This window comes from Molossus molossus, unplaced genomic scaffold (genome assembly GCF_014108415.1).
Source record: "Molossus molossus isolate mMolMol1 unplaced genomic scaffold, mMolMol1.p scaffold_m16_p_13, whole genome shotgun sequence".
Lineage (NCBI taxonomy): Eukaryota > Metazoa > Chordata > Mammalia > Chiroptera > Molossidae > Molossus > Molossus molossus.
In genome coordinates this window covers 50633626-50650584 of record NW_023425348.1, presented here as the reverse complement: position 1 = coordinate 50650584, position 16959 = coordinate 50633626, and the positions used below count along the sequence as shown (strand labels likewise).

The 16959-nt window shown below is 39.6% G+C and overlaps 1 protein-coding gene across 1 annotated transcript; it reads left to right on the top strand.

Moving 5' to 3' along the window:
• Window positions 1-1374: 1374 nt before the first annotated feature.
• On the top strand, window positions 1375-2513 carry LOC118628522 (olfactory receptor 226). The gene has a single exon (XM_036259512.1). The coding sequence runs from the start codon at window positions 1438-1440 to the stop codon at window positions 2419-2421; it is 984 nt and encodes a 327-aa protein (XP_036115405.1). The 5' UTR covers window positions 1375-1437; the 3' UTR covers window positions 2422-2513.
• The last annotated feature ends 14446 nt before the right edge of the window (window positions 2514-16959 follow it).

Genomic DNA, 16959 nt, shown 5'->3' with positions numbered 1-16959 from the left:
GTACAGAGGCAATAGGGAGACAATGTTGTCTTCATATCATCTCCCATATGGACATGTCAACATTAGATCCGGAAGAGGCTTGAAGTTTGAAAAGAGCAAATTTTATTTTTGACACCAAGGTAAACAAAGAGAGTATTCTACTAAGTGTATGCTTTGGTCTTGATACTGTCAAAATTATTAAATGAAGATGCCATTAGACTAGATGGCTATAATGCCTTGGTAGCCAACGTAGGTAAGCAAACCAAAACTTACCTGTCAATTATAAATGTACTCATATCCCAAAAAACAAAATTTTAAAACAATCAGTCATAAACAGCCAACTAGGTCTTCCCAAATGAGGCAACCACTTAAGCTATGACCGATCAAATACTGTCCTTGCTTTGCTTTATAAAAGCCTTTTCCCTAATTTCTGCCAGGGGAGGGCACCTAACCATTTGCAGTTTGACACTGCCTGACTTGAATTAATGTTTGCCCAAATAAACTCTTGACAATTTTAATGTACCTCAGTTTAGCTTTTAACACTAAAGGAAGGTGTTCTGCTTTCATTCCAAGAGAGCACAACTTTCAGAACCACTGGGCATCTCTGTTCTTCTGCCATCCAGAATCTGCTTGCTAAGATGATTTCAAGGCGGGTCCCAAATCCTTCTCTTAAGTACGAGGTTATGTAGGACTTCCACTCTACATATGCTGACCTTTTGGGGTTTTACTTTGTTCCCTTGCAGGAAATGACCTGCTTCCTTAACTGAGCCTTAAAGATTCCCTCCCTTGGATGTAAATCCAGGATGTATCTTGGATTTCCTCCTTCATTCGCTTGAATGTTTTAGATAGATGCTCTGAGGTCCTGACTTCCCACCTCTTACTATCTGTATGACCTGGAATAAGTCACTTAACTATGTCTCAGTTTCCTTAGGTTTTAAGTAGAGATACAACTCAAGGTTCTTCTGAAGATTAAGTGGATTAATATCTGCAAAATTTTTAGAACTGTACTAATTAGTAATACATAGTAAATACCCAATTGTGTTATATGTTATTGTTATTCCTCCATTATACAACTAATTTCCTCAAAACAGAGTTGCAATCCAGCTCATAAACTTTCATAATTAGGATATCACACACTCTTACTATTTTTTTTTTCTTTCTATATTCTCTGGAAACCAACTAGTGTCATCTTTACCTGGTGCTTATCAATGCATGCTTCTCCAAGTACCCAAACAGAATCCTATCCTATCCCCAATATAAAGTAATTAATTCTTGTCCACTTTTGTCTTAACTCATTTCCAGATTGCAGAAGAGAGCAGTGGCCTCAGCTCAATGAGAAATCATAAGCACTACATACATTGCATTTTACCAATACAACCCACCAAAAGAGGTTCTTGTTGATGCCTCCTGAAGATACTCTGTTCTCCCTCCTGAAGAGCAGTGGGCAAGACCAACCCCATGGAACGAAGGAACCAGAGTGGGAGAGTTAGTGAGTTTGTGTTGCTGGGCTTTCCAGCTCCTGTACCATTGCGGGCACTATTGTTTGCCCTTTCTCTGCTGGCCTATGTGTTGGTGCTGACTGAGAACACACTCATCATTATGGCAATTAGGAACCACCCCACCCTCCACAAACCCATGTACTTCTTTCTGGCTAATATGTCCTTCCTGGAGATCTGGTATGTTACTGTCACTATTCCCAAGATGCTAGCTGGGTTTGTTGGATCCAAACAAGGCCATGGACAGCTAATCTCCTTTGAGGGTTGCATGACACAGCTCTACTTTTTCCTGGGTCTGGGCTGCACTGAGTGTGTTCTTCTTGCAGTTATGGCCTATGACCGCTACGTGGCCATCTGCCACCCTCTGCACTACCCTGTCATTGTCAGTGGCTGGCTGTGTATGCAGCTGGCAGCTGGCTCCTGGGCTGGAGGTTTTGGCATCTCCATGGTCAAAGTTTTCCTCATTTCTCGCCTCTCTTACTGTGGCCCCAACATCATCAACCACTTTTTTTGTGATGTCTCCCCATTACTCAACCTTTCATGCACTGACATGTCCACAGCAGAGCTAACAGACTTTGTCCTGGCCATTTTTATCCTGCTGGGACCGCTCTCTGTCACTGGGGCCTCCTACATGGCCATCACTGGTGCTGTGATGCGCATTCCCTCAGCTGCTGGGCGCCATAAAGCCTTTTCCACCTGTGCCTCTCACCTGACTGTTGTGGTCATCTTCTATGCAGCTAGTATCTTCATCTACGCCCGGCCAAAGGCCCTCTCAGCTTTTGACACCAACAAGCTGGTCTCTGTACTCTATGCTGTCATTGTACCATTGCTCAACCCCATAATTTACTGCTTGCGCAATCAAGAGGTCAAGAGAGCCCTACGCCATACTCTGCACTTGTACCGGGGCCAGGATTCTAAGCTTGGGAAAGCTAACAGAGATGGGTAGAAGGGAAGTGTTAGGGCTTAGAAAATGTTCTTAAACTTGGGATCTGTGTCTTCTATGAAGTCCAGAGGAGCTTGTAGGTCCTACATTAGGGACTAGAGTTTTAAAGACTTTACCAAGGAACTAGTCCAATAGGAGGAAGAGGAATGGATTGCAAGCTAGCAGCTAGCAGTGGGATTTCTGTGTAATTTACAGAAAGCAGGTTTATGAATCATTGACTGAGCTGAACTTCAATATTTAAACAAACAAGTAAATGCAGAACTGGGATCTCTCTACATGGCCTTTCTTGGGTTTGAACTTGGTTTTAGTTGTGAGGCAGAAGGTTTAGAAAAGGGAAGCAGAAGGAGGAAGCCAATCAGGAAAGCACAGATTTCACTATGAAAAAGTATCAGGAGACTCTGAATGATATTTCTTCTAGCCATAGGCCACCAACTACAGCCTATGAGGTAACAGGGCCCAGGAGGTGAGCATTCTAGTATGAATTACAAGGTAAGAAGATAGGGAACTGAGAATTTTTGTGTTGGTAACATATCACTTCCTGGGCTACAGAGGTTTTAGCTTCATTTCCTGATTTACTGAGGTCAGAGTACACATTGAACTAGAGACTGAGTGCAGTTATTTAATCTTCTGTCTCCATAATTAGATTGTAAGCTCCATGGAGGCAAAGGTCACATTTTCTTATTCATTATTCTATTACCATGATGCAGGACAGTGTTCTAGCACATGGTGGCTGTGAAGAAACACAATAAATGAGTATGATTTTGAACCAGCCATGTAGGAAAGGCATGTGTGTCACAGCTACAGATAAGGTTGGCAGGTGCAGAAACTAAACCCTTCCAGCTTCACTGGGGGATCAGGAGGTACAAATCGGCTCAATCTTGCTGGAAGGAAATTTGGCAATACTAGTATCACAAACACTAAAAATGTTGAAAGTATTCTGACTCAGAAAGATTTGTAGAGATAGACACACAATGTATAATCTATAAATTATTTAAGCAATTCTTTATTTGTAGAAGTTCAACATATTTTTGTGTTTCTGTTATTATAAATAAAACGCATTGCCCTGGCCAATTTGGCTCAGCAATTATAGCATTAGCCCACAGGCTAAATTTTCAGGTTTCAGGTTTGATTCCCAGTCAAGGGCACATACCTGGGCTTCAGGTTCAATTCCTGGCCCCAGTCAGGGTCGTGCGGGAGGTAACCAATCGATGTGTCTCTCTCACATTGATGTTTCTCTCTCTCTCTGTCTCTTTCCCTCTCTCCCTCCCTCCCTTCCATTCTACCTGAAAATAAATGAAAAACATCCTCGGGTGAGGATTAACAACAAAACAAATGCTCTGAACTTTCCTCTTTGATACCCGGTCATCATGAGCACAGGTTAATGTGTGCAGCTGGTGGCTTTTTCCTATATAACTGGTTTCATGATCACTGTGATCAAGGTCTAATTCATTTCACATGTCACTTGGGGTTTTGGCTCCAATGCCATGAACCACTTTTACTGTGACATCTCATCAGTCCTCAAACTGACATGCAAAGACGTGTCCACAGCTGAGCTAGTAGACTTTGCTTTTAGTTATTGTCATTCTTGTCTTCCCTTCACCATCACCATCTTCTCCAATTTTCTCCACCATTCTGTGTGTACCCACAACCCAAGGAATAGAGGAAGCCTCCTCCACCTGTGCATCCCACCTCATTCTAGTCATAAATTATTACACGGCCACGACTGTCATGTCTGTTCAGTCCAGAGCTGTCACATCATTTAATTCCAACAAACTAATCTTAACTACATATGCAGTCCTCACACACATGCTAATCCCTACATCTACTACCTTAGGAATGAGGAAGTCAAGAATGCTATCAGAAAGACTGTGGGTGTTGGCCAGTGCCTCCTGCTTAGGAGAGACCTGCTGCCTTGAGGGGGAAACAGTGTCCCAGCAAGGATAACATGGCATTCCTATGACATTTATCACAATTCTGCATAGTAGCTTCCACTATAGGTCTGGATTCTTAAAGTCACAGCATGGGAAGAGAGAGAAAAATTAAGAATTGAAACATGACACTAGGTGCTGCTTTTATATCAAACTGTTTAATATACACTGCATATATTTAATCAGTACTTTGGAATGACAGAGTAATAATAAATGTTAACATATGTTAAGGTGGTGTTATTAACACTTTACATCTAATAAACTATTTTATGCTCATAACACCTCTATGCGTTATGATTAGTTACCTGATTTTACAGAATAGGAAACTGATTTACACACAAAAAAGGTGACATAAGTTGTCCAAGATGCATCCTTAATAAATATGAAAGCTGTTATTTGAACCCAGGGAGTCTAGCTTTTTAATGCACTGTATTAGATTCTCTCTATCTAAGGTCTGTAGTAGTAGCTCTTGGGACTCATCAGTTAACAAACACTGATGCCTGGTAGGAACCAGAAGTCCAGTCAGTAAGTTATGAGTAGGGGTGATGATAAGTGATAGTGTTGTTGTTGTTGTGGTGGTGGTGGTAACAGTACTGTTTGTGATTATATTGCATTAGTAGTGATGGATTACCACTGATCTTAAAAATAGGGTTGAGCATTTCTCTCTCAATTTTGGCCTCCTTCCAGGACAATAAGAGCTCCTCTCTCTCTCTCTCCCCCCCCCCTTCTCGCTCTCCCTCTCCCTCTCTCTCTCTCTTTTAATCTTTACCTGATAATGTGTTTATTAATTTCAGAGATAGAGGGAGGGAGAGAGAGAGAGAGAGAGAGAGAGAGAGAGAGAGAGAGAGAGAGAGAGAGAGAGAAAGAGACATGGATCAGTTGCCTCCTATATGCACCCCAACCAGGGATCAAACCTACAACGTAAGTATGACCTAGAATCAAACCCACAACTTTTTGGTATACAGGATGATGCTGCAACCACCTGAGCCACCTAGGATGAAATCAATTACAAGAATGAAATAAATAGTTCTTTCATGAGAGATGAAAGAATCGGCATTATTGCAACTTTTGCAATTGATATGCGTCCCTTGAGACGCTCTCTTTTGGGCTTTTGAATTATTGTGGGCTTCCATGCAATATAGTGATTATTGTCAGAAAATTAATGGAACGTTATTCCATCACTATATGTCTGAGTGAAACCCTCAGTACATCAGTATAACACTATGTGCTACATAGAAATTAGGTGAAAACCAAATACAAAATTTTCTAAGACAAATGTCAGTGTTAGATATCATTAGGGGACCTGCTGAGTAGATAAGTAAATGTAGTGTACAAGGGAGAGTTCTATAAAATTGATCAAACTGAGACCAGTTTGTGAAAGAAATAATAAAGAGCTACCTTGACCCTATATCCTGCCTATTTTAAGTGGGAGTCTAAAATTGGTCTCCTAGTTTGGACCTAAGCCACTCTCAACATTATGCAACATTCCTGGACTAATCTTTTTTACATATTACTCTTCTAATGTTACTCTGCTACTTAAGAATCCTCAATTTGAATGAAATAAAACCTACTCATTTGATTTATTATTATTATTTTGGAATTATTTTAGCATTCAGAACCCCTATCTACACTATTTCAACTTTGATTTTTACTGATCCTCAATATGAAACATCATTCTGGTATTAGTCACCTTAATGTTCTCAATAATTACATTAAACTAATTCTTATCTTGTTTAATTCATTCACTCAATATGTTTTGTGCCCTTATTTCTTGCCAAGTATGGTAATAGCTTATAAGAATATAGTGGTCAACAGCAACAAAAATAGATACAGATCCCTCCATCAAACAGCTATCATGAATAGGGAAAATAGAGGCACAATTACTTTCTGAGTTATCAGTGTGATGATGCAAGTACAGGATGCTATGGAGGCAAATGGTAGATAGACCTAGGGTGAGCAGAGAAAATGTACCAGCAACCCTGGCCAGTTTGGCTCAGTGGTTAGAGTGTCAGCCTGCGGTCCAGAGATACCCAGGTTCAGTTCCCACTAAGGGCATGTACCTCAGTTGCAGTTTGTCCCCAACCCTGGTTGGGTCGTGCGGGTGGCAGCCACTCGATATGTCTCTTTCACATCGATGTTTCTCTCTCTCTCTCTTCCTCTCTCTCCTTCCTGCTCTATCTGAACAAAAAATGTCCTCAGGTGAGGATTAAAAAAAAAAGAAAGAAAGAAAATGTTCCAGCAGAAGTAGCATTAGGCTAGCACTTGAAGGAATTAGACAGAGATAAAATGGGGGGAGTAGTGAAGATCAAGGCTGCAGAGACATGGAAAGCCAAGAATCAAGAGACAGAACAGCCCACACAAAGACCTAAATGGTGACTAGCATACAGCAACATAAGGAATTAAGGGGTCACAGGAGGAAGTAGATTCATGTTTACCAATCCAAATCTAACTAATCTGTAAATTTTCTCTTACCGTATAGGTTTATGGATTTATAATCGGTTATGGATACATGGAAATGCTTCTACAGAGGCATTTTCAGTGTCTGCAAATATTAGCTCTTTGGTTCATGATGTTTCCACTAGGTGCATTGCTGTCACTGACAGAGTGAAGCAGGAACAAGGTGAGTTCATTTTGAATATTGAGCCTTGACTACAGCTGCTTTTTGTTCTGAATGACAGATGTCAATTTGTGTTTGACTTCCTGCTAGATTGTGAGTTCCTCCAGGGCAGAAACTAACCTTATTCCTCTTGAATCTACAACATCGGCCACAGTTCCTGACACACTATAGTCACCTGTGACAGGTTATCCTCTACTTACCAGTTCCCAGTTATCTAGTCTCTGCACTCTTGTACCCCTTTGTGTACCCCATCTCCGAGGGGGTGAGAGCAATTGATCCTAGAGAAGTATCACTCTGGCTCTCTTGGCTTCTGGCTTCCAATTTGGTTGGGTCAATGGGAAGCATCAGCAGGAAACTGAAGGATGCCAGTGAAGAAATGGCAAGGAATTCTCCCTGGGTTCTGTGACTCTGGCAATGACCACAACTCCTGCAACAGGTGCCCCTTCCAAGGCTGCAGCTGTCTCTCGGTATCTGCACTGCCAGTCCTTCTGGGGCCCAACACCCTTGTCGGTTTTCTTCACCTTGCCCAACCTCAGTGGATAGTTGCGGCATTTAATTCTACTCAACGACTTGAGCAGAAATTGCTTTCTGTTTCTTACTAGGATCCTGACTGTATTTGACATTTAATAAATATTAGTTAAATTGAAATAAACCTCAGTGGGAATGCTTGGACTAAGAATACCCTGTAAAAAATGACATGGGTTTAGATTTTTAAATAAGTCGCATAACCTAAGTAAACCTTGTTTGCTACTTAAGTATGATATAGGACAGAACTTGAATTAAAATACAAAATCATCATTTGTTCCACATTTAATTTTTCAGGCATTTCCCCATAAATAATTTCCACTTTTCTTCCATCCACATGCCACTGTCAAACTGAATCGAGTCTGAGATGTCTTAGCTAACATATTCAGCAAATTTAAACTCAGGTGTTCAATGTATTGTACCCCGCTTCTCTGCCATTTATCGTAAGACTGTGTGGCACCAGGAAACATGAAGTTCCTTGCAGAACCAGTGTAAGCTTTCTGCAGAGACTTATCCCTTTACTTTTATCCTTTTAGGTCACATTTCTTTTATCAGAGTAAAGTAGACCATATTTTACAAATAGGAGAATTATCCCAATATATTTTCCCAGATAATTCTAATTCACTCACTCAGGTGACTATCTTCTAATAAATACTATAATCAAACTTTTAAAACAGCTGGGAATATATCCTAAGGAGCCTGAAACACCAATCAGAAAGAATATATGTACCCCTATGTTCATAGCAGCACTATTTACAATTGCTGAGATCTGGAAACAGCCCCAGTGTCCATCAGTAGATGAGTGGATAAAAAAAGCTATGGTAGATATTGAAATTGGGTTGGGAAGATGGCGATGGGCAGGATCGGAGCATGGGTGAGTGTGTGAGAGTGTGTGAAAGTGTGAGTGAATGTGAGCATGGAAGACCAACCTTGAGCAGTGCAGAGACAAGGGGCAGAAGATTCCTGTGCTGTGGATGGAAAGCAGAAGGCTACGTGGTAAGCAGCAAGCCAGCGAATTTTCCCCAGTGCGGCAGGGAGGCCCCACCATTTTGGAGGATCCCAGGTCTTCCCTGGGAGGAGGAAACAGGGAGCAGCTGGGGCCCAGCAATCTGAGTCCACTAGAGCACCCTGCACTATCTGTCCAGTGAACTCAGCTGTGTTGGCATGGTCAGCACACAGTAGGTGCCTGCAGCAGTAGCTGAAACCAGCCAGGAGCCAGAGCCCACCCCCAACAGCAGCAGAGCCTGGCCCAGGCCCGAGGCCCCTGGCGGCGCACACCCAGCCGAGGCCCCAGGCCCACGGTGGCATACGCCAAGCCCAGAGCCCAGGACCAAGGCAGGGGGTGGTGTGCACCCAGTCTAGGCCCCAGGCCCACGGCAGTGGACGGGCCAGCCCAGGCCTCAGGCTCCAGGCTTACAGCAGCGCATCAGCAAAGACTGATCAAGAGCAGTGCCCCAGACCAAGCAGCAGGGCTAGGGCATCTGAGACCTGCCCCTGACCACTGCAGCAGCGACATGGAGGGACCTGGAAAGTATTATCCTAAGCAAAACATGCCAAACAGAGAAAGACAAATATCACATGATCTCTCTTATTTCTGGAATATAATGAACCAAACAATTGGATGAATAAAATAGTCCCAGAGACATAGAAGTAGAATACAGACTGACATTCCTCAGAAGGGGGGGTGTGGAGGGAAGGGATAAACCACAGAACTTATATGCATGTAAGTATAACCGATGGACATAGACAACAAAACTGGGGACAGGGTAGGAGGGGATAGGGAGGAGGGAGTCAATGGGGGGGGGGGGAGAAACATCTGTAACAAAAATAAACTAAGAAAAAAACAAATTAAGAAAAAATAAATTAAAAAAAAAAAGCTATGGTACATATACACAATGGAACAGTATGCAGCTGTAAGAAAGAGAGATGTCTTATCCTTTGAGACGACATGGAGGGACCTAGAGAGTGTTATGCTAAGGAAATAAGCCAATCAGAGAAAGACAAATACCAGATGATCTCACTTATTTGTGGAATATAATGAACAAAATAGATCCAGAGACACAGAAAGGAGTATGGTTCAGATTGACAAACCTCAGAGGAGGGGAATGGGGTGGTGGTGGATGAGATAAACCAAAGAACTTATATGTATGCATAACCAATGGACATAAACAACAATGCTGGGTGGGGGTATCGGGAGAAGGGTGTTTAGCGGGGAAAAAGGAGAAACATCTGTAACAAAAATTAATTCATAAAAATTGCAAAAAATAAAATAAAATAAATATATACATAAAATAATACAGCTCCACTGGCAACTGGGTAAATGGAAAAATAATGGGAAAGTCAATGGTCTTGGAAGGCAAATATTTAGCTTAAGGTCCTGGCATTACCAATTGTTAATTTATGTTGTCATAGGTTATTAGAACTTCAGTTTTTTTGAGCTTCAGTTTCCAAATCTGTGAAAATCTACCCTCAAAAATTGGCATAAAGATTAAGTGAAAATGAATATATGTGAACGCATCTGTCACAGCATATGACACACACTATTCTAAATTATTCAACAAAATACGAGATAAAGAAGATTGGTCATAAGATCTTTAAAACTCAGCTGGAATCCCAACTTTCCCATGACGCTTTCCATTTTTCCCTTCCTCCAGGTTGTGCTGATTTACCCCACACCTATCAGTAAGAAATGATCTCTAGCTGTGCTGAACTCCTGTTCAGTGTGACAATGTCTTGGTTTTACACTCTTCCAGACTTTGCCTTATATTGATAATTATTCAAATACGCATAGTATTTCTCGTACTGGATTATAAGTTTCTCATATCATAAATATCTCTTTACGACTTTCAGTTACTAAAAATTATTTCTACTTAGTATGTATTCAATGGTCGATAGATATTTGATGAATAAATCCCTGTCTGAGTGGACGCCATACTCAACTCATAGCCACAGTGTTTATACCTTCCTATTTGGGGGGCATAGTTCTAATTTTAAATATTTAGTTCTCTCTAACTCTTCCAGTTTTTAGAATGAGGTAAATATCATGGATTAGTTCTTCATATCCATTTCAATACTTTTTATTTTTTAATTTTTTATTTTTTTATCCTCACCAGAGGACATTTTTTGCATGTTTCTTCAGATAGAGCAGGAGGGAGAGAGGAGGGAAGAGAGAGAGAGAAACATCGATGTGAGAGAGACACATCGATTGGTTGCCACCCACATGACCTCAACCAGGGCCAGGGACAAACTGCAACCAAGGTACATGCCCTTAGCGGGAACCGAACCCGGGACTCTGGTCCGCTTGCCGATGCTCTAACCGCTGAGCCAAACCAAACAGGGCCATTTCAATACTTTTTATCATGCTGAGGCTGGAGAGCTTAACACTACAGTTCTCAGATTTTCATTTATGCTTAGGTTCCTGTCTCATGCACTTTTATGAGACTTTGATTCACACATAAGTCTTATGCTGACGAAGGCAGAGTGTGGAATATTTACTTAGCAGGTTTTGATTACCTCCAAAGTTGGGGAGCCAGCAGATCTGGTTCATCAGTCCTGGAGACAAAGTAGCAGTTATAGCTGATTTCCTTTCTCTGTTATGGTTAAGATAAGGAGTTTGGGGGTAGGGACTGAAAGTTGTTCCTGGGGTTCAGCCTAAATAAAGTCCTCTACTTCAGCCCTCTCTCTGATTTTATTAAAACCAAGTTCTCGTTCTGCTTAAACTAAGGTGAATTTCATTATCTGTAACAGAACACTAACTGATACAGTCACTCTGAGAAAATTATTTATCCTGAACCTTGTTTTCTAGTTTAAAAACTGGAATATTAATAACATTTTATAGAGTTGTTGGAAATACTAAGTTAGATAATGTGAAATCTCCCGCACATAGCAGGAACACAACTGATTAATGTTACTCTCTGTCTTCTATAAAGACTTGCTCTTATGTATTCACGTATGTCTATATGGCTCTCCTGATGGCAGTCCTTAATTTTAACAACAGAAGTGAGCTTAGTCATTTGAGTGATTGGGGTGTTTTGGGGTACAGAAATTAAAGTTTAGAATAATTCAAAGGTTTCAGGCATGAGCAATTAAATGGATGATTTAACTAGTCCCTAAAGTATCTGGAATTAACCTAGAAGGCCAATGTTTCAGCTACTGATACTACAATTAATCAAATCAGTAAATCTTATAAGAAACAGAGTTCTTTATAAGTGCATGTGGAAAATATCATATAAACCCCTACAACAGATGAATGATGAAAATAACCAGGTAAATAAAGTAATAATCATTTTTCTGTTGAATTTTATAATGAATTGATTTAATTTTATTTTTAATAAAGGATATGAAGTGAATGAATAAATTGATGTACTATTTATAACTCTCTCTTTTATTTATAAAAATAAATTTATAAATAAAAAATTATCTTTGTTCTTACTCATAAATTTTGGTCCAGAAAATGTTTACATAAATAAATCTTTTTAAAGTACTCTAGCTATCAATATACTTATGTTTGTTGTTCTTTGTTGCAGTGTTACAGTGGGATCGTGAAAGAGGACGGATCGTGAAAGAGGGCAAATGAATCAGACGCAGTAATTAAACTGAGAATGAGCAGAGGACTCAGCACTCTCTGGATGCTGAGCCCCGAGTCAGTATTCTGCAGCATATTTATTGAGCAAAGTTACAATGCAAGCATTCAACAAATCATTGAAGACGTTAAAAACATTTGCAATAACAATCCCACCAGGCCTTCCTGTTCTATTCATAACTCAATCACTCACATAAAGAATAACAGCTCCTTGGGCCAGGCAACACCTCCTGTTCTTGGCGGTTTGCCTCCAAGAAGTCTGTGTGCTTGTGTGCAAGCTCCAGTAGACCCAGGTGTCTGGTCTTGCCTTTTCCAAGGAACTGCTCCACTCTCTGTTCTTGTTTACCATGAGTTACATGACTCAGTTCACACCGGGTCCTGTCCTGAGTTCACCACATTTCCCCCTTTCTGTTGATGCTGTAATTTATGAAGCATGAGCATAAATATAGCTGTCTTTTGATTCATGGCTTGATTTTGTCTTCTCCCTTGGCGCCAGATTAGATACAATAGAAAAGCAAAAATCAGCAATATAATCAATATCAAACCAGACGTACTGCCAAAAATCTTAAACTGTTTAAAAGGATTCAGATCACTTATCTCGTCTGCAATACTGACTAATAATTCATCACCACTAATTTTCTGCAGTTGGTTTTCCAAAGTATTAATTACATATCTCTGCAAATCTAAAATTTCTGCCGTAACATTTCCATGATTTAACAAATGCTTTCTTACATTTTCCCATGGAAAATGTGTTTTATTTCAGGGAATAGGAGTTACACAGATAGAAGTATTCCAATCACATTTTATAGTATTTGTCTTTGCAAACTAACAATTTGATCCCCTAACGTAACAATAGCTTGTTCTAAATCACCTATTCTAGTATTCAATTCAGTATCAATTTGTCTTTGAGATGTCCATAATTCTTCTGAATTTTTAGGCCAATCCTGGATATAGTCCACAGCTTGCACACTTTGATGTGTTACAGCCACCCCTGCTACAGCAGCAGTAGCAGTCACAGCTATCAGTCCCATTATTATAACAATAGTTAGTCTGATCATTCTTTTTGTCCTGTTCTTCAATGACTTTATTATTTGCTGCAGGATCATCATAGCAGGAGAGTCTTGCCATTCTCGGTTCAACTTCAGAGGAATCCACACCCCTGTGCGAGCCTTAAGGATGTGAATATTATCTTAGCTTTTATTAAATGGAACAGAAGAATTAATACATGTATAAAATAAACAATTTAGGCATGGACAAAGAATAATTTTCTTTGTGCCAGTGAGTTTGCCCAATCATTAACACATAAGGTAGCCATACACCTGCAGAGATGTAAAGGGTTTGATTCTTATCAAAGCTTAATTGAATACGATTATTACTTTCATTTCTCCAGATTTGTCTTGTCCAGACAGCTAAGTATCCTAGAGCTGTAGCTATTTTCCAGACATGTGGTTGACTAGGGCCATAAGGTAAATGAGAAGTTAGAGGTGTCATACCTCCTCCAAGCCACACAATACTAAGTTTCCCTCAGTACTTATGGTATTATTCTCTCGATGCCATCTATCTGTTCTCTGAAATTATACAAGTAAAACTTCTACCCTAGCATTGTACATATCCAGGTTCCCACTCATCCACATCATTTTTATAATAAACAGGCTGATTTAATGGTGGTGGGCTTTCCCTTATCCAATGTCTTTCAGCTGCTATATGGTCATCTTCTCCAATATTTAAAAAATTAAAAGTAAATAATGCTTTCTGTATTACACTCTTGGGGGATACCTCTCATTTCCCCCCTTTTGTTTAATAAGCATGTCTTTTAGAACTTTATTTTGATGTTCCACCGTGGCTTGTTCTTGTGGATTGTAAGGAATGCCAGTTTGATGCTTAATATCTCATACCTGAAAAAATTGTTGTAATTTAGCAGACAAATATGCAGGAGCATTGTCTTAACAATTTTGGGAATACCCATGACATTAAAGGCTTTCAATAAGATGTTGAAGCACATAATCTGTTTTTTCACCAGCTAAAGGAGTAACCCCATCTAAATCCAGAATAAGTGTCAATAGAACAATGTACAAATGATTGCTTACCCAAACTAGAAACATGAGTCACATCCATTTGCCATAGCTCATTGGACCACAACCCTCTAGGGTTGACACCCTGGGCATATGGTTTACCTTGCAGAATGCCACATTGAGGACTTTTTTTTTTCTTCATCCTCACCCGAGGACACTTTTTTCATTTTTTGATCAGATAGAGTAGGAGGGATGGAGGGGGAGAGAGAGAGCTAGAGGGAGAGAGGGAGAGAGAGAGAGAGAGACATCGACGTGAAAGCGACACATCGAGTGGTTGCCACCTGCACGACCCAACCAGGGCCGGGGACAAACTGCAACCAAGGTACATGCCCATAGCGGGGAAACGAACCTGGGTCTCTCTGGACCACAGGCTGACGCTTTAACCGCTGAGTCAAACCAGCCAGGGCTCGAGGACTTTTTTAAAACAATTTCTTTAGCTTGTTTTAATGTTATATTAAATTTGCGTTGTAATCTTTTACTATTTGCATGTGTATGAGCATGAAATTGGGTAGCTAATTGTACAGTTTCAATTGTTAATTTATCAATATTATCATTAGCTTTAGCTATAGGACCAGGGAGCCCAGTATGAGCTCTAATATGTGTGATATATACAGGTTGTTGTCTTTCCCATAACAGTGTCTGTAGTGTTTTTAAAAGATGAGAGATTTCTGTACCATCATCAGGCATATAGACTGTTTCTATTTGTTTAACAGTGTGCTCAACATATTGGGAATCAGTGACAATATTTAAGGCTTCCATAACATCAGTTAATAACACAATTACAGCTGCAATTTTTGCTTTCTGTACTGATGTGTATTTAGTTTGTATTACCTTTGAGGATTTACCCAAATATCCAGCCATTCCTGTTTTGTTTGCATCAGTATAATAGGTATCAGCTTCAGGAATAGGGCTGCTTTTCACTATCTTAGGCAAGATCCATGTTGTTCTTTTCAAAAATTGTATATGCTTATCATGAGGAAACTGATTATTAACTTTTCTGCAAAAGCACTCTGCCAATATTCATTAATTTTCCAATTTGTCTCTATTTGTTGTTTAGTTAATGGTACAATAATATGGTCAGGATCTGCATCTTTTAATTGTCTTACTCATAACCGTCCTTTTACTATTAAGTCACATATCTTTTCTAAATATGTCTGTAGCATTTTTGCAGCTTTATGAGGGAGAAATAACCATCCTAGAATTTTCTTTTCTTGCCACAGAGTTCCTGTTGGGGAGTGTAATGATGAAAATATAATTAGGCTTATTAGGAGTTTATTATTTATTCTATCTAAGAATGATGTTTGCATATGTTTTGCAAGCCATTATAATTCTTTTTGTGCTAATTTTGGCATAGTCTTAGGACTATGCAAGGCAGAGTTTCCCTGTAAAGTGTTAAACAAATTTTGTAAAGCGTATGTAGAATTACCTAATGAAGGCCTAAGCCAATTAATATCTCCTAATAATTTTTGATAATCATTAAGGGTACATAAAGTATCTTTTCTAATTTGAACTTTCTGTGGCATATTATGTTGATTTTCAATCATTGTGCCTAAATAGTTATAGGGAGTCGTTTCTTGAACTTTTTCAGGAGCAATTAGTAATCCGAATTTGGACAACCATTCTTCTGCCTTTGTGAATAACTGATCTAATGTATTCTCATTAACATGAGCAAATAAAATATCACCTATATAATGAATGATAAGTGCATCGGGATATAATTTTCACACTTCATCTAATGGTTGATTAACAAAATATTGACATAATGTAGGACTATTTAACATTCCTTGAGGTAAAAATTTCCATTGATATTTCTGAGTAAGTTTATGATTATTTGTGGTAGGAATGGTAAATGCAAATTTCTCACAATCTTGAGGTTGCAAGAGTATGGTAAAAAAACAATCTTTTAGCCCAGTCGGTATGGCTCCATGGCTGAGCGTCAACCCATGCACCAAGAGGTCACTAGTTTGATTCCCAGTCAGGCCACATGCCCAGGTTGTGGGCCAAATTCCCAGTAGAAGGCCATGCAGGAGGTGGCCAATCAATGTTCTCTCTCATTGATGTTTCCATCTCTCTCTCATTCTCCCTTCCTCTCTCTCTAAAAATCAATAAAGAGAAAAAAACAAAAACAAAAAACTATCTTTTAAATCTACTATAATAATAAACCAATTCTCAGGTATCATACTTGGTTGAGGTAATCCTGGTCATAACGGACCCATGGGTTGAATTACTTCATTGACTTCTCCTAACTCTGTTTACATTCTCCATTTCCCTGAATTTTTTTTATTACAAAAACAGGAGAATTCCAGGGGTTAGTAGATTCTTCAATATGTCCTAACTTTAGCTGCTCAGCAGTTAATTCTTCTAACGCAGCAAGATTCTCAGTTGTAAGCGGCCACTGTTCGACCCATACAGGTTTTTCCGTCCGCCACTTTAAAGGTAGGGCGAAGCTTGCAACAGTGACTGCTGCTCTGAATTTGGAAACCCTAACCCTGATCTATTTGTTTACCCCTTCAGCTCCACATTAGTAACAATTTCTTGTTTGTTTTTTCCTAGTCCTTTGGAAAAATAAATATCCCATAGTAGCTATAATATTTCTTGTCTGTTTAGAAATTGTTGGGATATTCAGAGTAGGCCCCCACTGAGATAATAGATCTCTTCCCCATAATGTAATACCTATTTGAACTATATATAGTTTTAGGGATCCTATTTACCCTTCAGGCCCTAGACATTGCTTAAATTCAGCACTTTGATAAATTTCATTGAGTGCTCCAGTCCCTATAAAAGTTATGCGTACATTTACTAATGTCCATTCATTAG

Excerpts from the sequence above, each read along its gene's own strand:
- LOC118628522 (XM_036259512.1), top strand. The coding sequence starts at position 1,438 with ATGGAACGAAGGAACCAGAGTGGGAGAGTTAGTGAGTTTGTGTTGCTG.